This window comes from Actinia tenebrosa, unplaced genomic scaffold (genome assembly GCF_029948245.1).
Source record: "Actinia tenebrosa isolate PJP-AT-01 unplaced genomic scaffold, QUT_ActTen_1.0 PGA_scaffold14__42_contigs__length_11649687, whole genome shotgun sequence".
In the NCBI taxonomy this organism is placed as follows: domain Eukaryota; kingdom Metazoa; phylum Cnidaria; class Anthozoa; order Actiniaria; family Actiniidae; genus Actinia; species Actinia tenebrosa.
Window position 1 is genome coordinate 2,506,074 of NW_028292574.1, and position 2,611 is coordinate 2,508,684.

General features: G+C 35.3%; 1 protein-coding gene across 1 annotated transcript; it reads left to right on the forward strand.

The window, feature by feature from the left end:
• LOC116298691 (CX3C chemokine receptor 1-like) lies at positions 1 to 2,038 on the forward strand. Its single transcript, XM_089029909.1, has 2 exons — positions 1 to 881; positions 1,909 to 2,038. Exons 1-2 carry the CDS (start codon positions 1 to 3, stop codon positions 2,036 to 2,038), a joined length of 1,011 nt encoding a protein of 336 aa, XP_088886035.1.
• Positions 2,039 to 2,611: the final 573 nt, after the last annotated feature.

Genomic DNA, 2,611 nt, shown 5'->3' on the forward strand with positions numbered 1-2,611 from the left:
ATGGTTTTATCTCAATCAAAAGAGGTGATTTTTATTTTTCTTTCTGTTATCCTATGTCTTTTAATTTGCCTTGGAATATTTGGGAACTCTCTGGTTATTGTGGCAGTAAAGAAAAAACGTTCTCTACGATCAACAACCAACATTCTCCTTGCCAATGTTGCCGCATCTGACATCTTAACTCTAGTGTTTCTTCCATTGATGTCGTTTCAAGGTCTTATTAATCAAGACGGTTTAATCGCTGACTTAATGTGCAAGATCTTTGTTGACTTTCATATTCCAGCGACTGGATATGCTGCATTAATTTTAACGCTTTCTCTTTTGGCCATCGAGAGATACCATGCTGTTGTAAAGCCCATGAAAAATGGAATCCGGCTTCAAAATGAAACAGTTCGTTATGCGGTCATTGCTGTTTGGCTCATTGCCGTCATACTGACCTTGCCAACGTACATTTTTTGTGTCTTCAACGCGAACAAAGGTAGTTCAGGATCCTGCACACATGAATACCCAAGCGAAAAATTCAATCAAGTTTACACAACAATTGCCGGGATTTTAGGAATACTTTTACCAACAGTTGTGTTGTTCTACTGCTACTTTCAAATAGTGAAAGAGCTGTACTTGAAAAAGAACGCAATTGTACCAGATATATATTCTCAATACGAAAAACGCACGAAACGGAAACTAGTTAAGGTTTCTCTATCAGTAACTATAGCATTTGTTCTGTTTACATTTCCTCTTTTCATAACTGCATTATTGAGAAGTTTTGGGATTTCAACCAAAAAAGTCCTTAATATAACAGCCACGGCATCGCTTTTACAATGTACAGTTAGCCCAATTCTTTACTCCTTCCATAGCACAAATTTTCGTCAAGCTTTTAAAGAAATACTTCAAATGAAACCGATGAATTGCAGTATCAGAAGTACAGCAAACGTTTTACGAGTGAGATTTAGTAAGAATAAGATTAGACCAAGATATTAAAACAGGCAAATGAAATGGAAATATAAAGATGACATTTTATATTTTCTTTAGTAGCTGCTGCGCTTTCGAAAGAACGAGCTACTCATCAGAAAAAATTTGTAACATTTGGTCAGCTATGATTTCAAGCTCACGCCCCCTCATGTGAGCCCATACAAATTATGTCTCAAAAACACGGTTTTTGGATCTTTTCTCACAATAATGACTATCTAGGCAAAAAAACAGAAGTGGATTCAGTTAATTCAACTATTCATGGACTGTATTATATGGTTTAGATTGAATTCTATTTTTAAAAAAACACCGTACTTTTTGAGTTGAATGTACGCTATTGGATGTATTTTGCAAGAGAAAATGCATGACATAACCGGGGTCAAGCTAGAAAATCGTCTCTCCTCGAAATAAAACAGAACCTGTCAACAACAACAACAACAACAACAACAACAACAACAACAACAAAACGGAAGTGGAAAAAGACCGAAAAGAGCAAATATAACAAATGTATGTATGGGCAATTTTTTCCAATGTTTTAGTCCCTGACACTTGAAAACGTGTGCGCATGCTCATATGTATCTAAAACGTTATGAAAGATCTTTAAAAATTAACTCTTTCTTTCGAAAGCGCAACAGCTACTAAAGGTAAAAAAAAAAGTTTTTCATCTTAAAAAAAACTTTAACAATAAAACACCTACTTTTCCTTTTTTAATATGTTTTTGGTTATTCGGAACTTTTGCTCTTAACGAATTAAATAATGAATAAATAATAATAAAAGGTCAACTTTTTTTCGTATTTGCCTGTTTTAACATAGTTAAAAAATAAAACTTAATTATTGCTGGGCTACATGTGGTAAACCAGTCGTGAATAGGTTAAATTTGGGTATATTTCATGTTCAATGAAAAAAAACTCTTGTATTCTCATAACAACAAATGCATTTCTTTTCAATCAAGAAGTATTGTAACCGCGCGCTCTCTTCTTTTGTTCTGTTCAGTTCTAGTGCTTTGATTTCAGATACAAGCTTTGAATCATATACTCGAAGCAGACTTTTTCAACAAGCAAGGATTCATCAATAAAGAAAACAGGGCTTCGAAACAAGCCAATTGAGGCGAAATAATTACGGTAAGCGATTTTGCATTAATTGGAAACACGTTTCACACCGACACACTACATCTACATTCATTTTTCTTTCCACACAACGCTGAACTAAAATACCGGTAAAATACCGGAGAACCTAGATAAAAAAACCCACGTAGCACAGGAGAGAACAGCAGATCGAACAGCTCAATTCACTTATGGTGTCCGCAGACCTCGAACCAGTGACACTAACCTTTGGAATCACAGTGGTAAAAGATGACGCTTTATCAGCGTACGCCAACCTGTATGCTACCTATGATTGTGCATGCTTGAGCGTCGCACCAAAAAACTCTATATAGCCACCTAAAATATTTATCTATTGTTATACAATTCTAGACTAGATTAGACATCTAGAAATGTTAATTTTTTATCAGCATTTTGAAATGCATCCGCAAAGACCTGTTTGCACTTTTCTCGCATATTCTTCTGGCTCACGCTCATTGTACTATTCGCTAACCATAAAGACGTTTCCAGAAAGAAGGAAAACGATCAAACGAGCAGTGTTCTGTCAC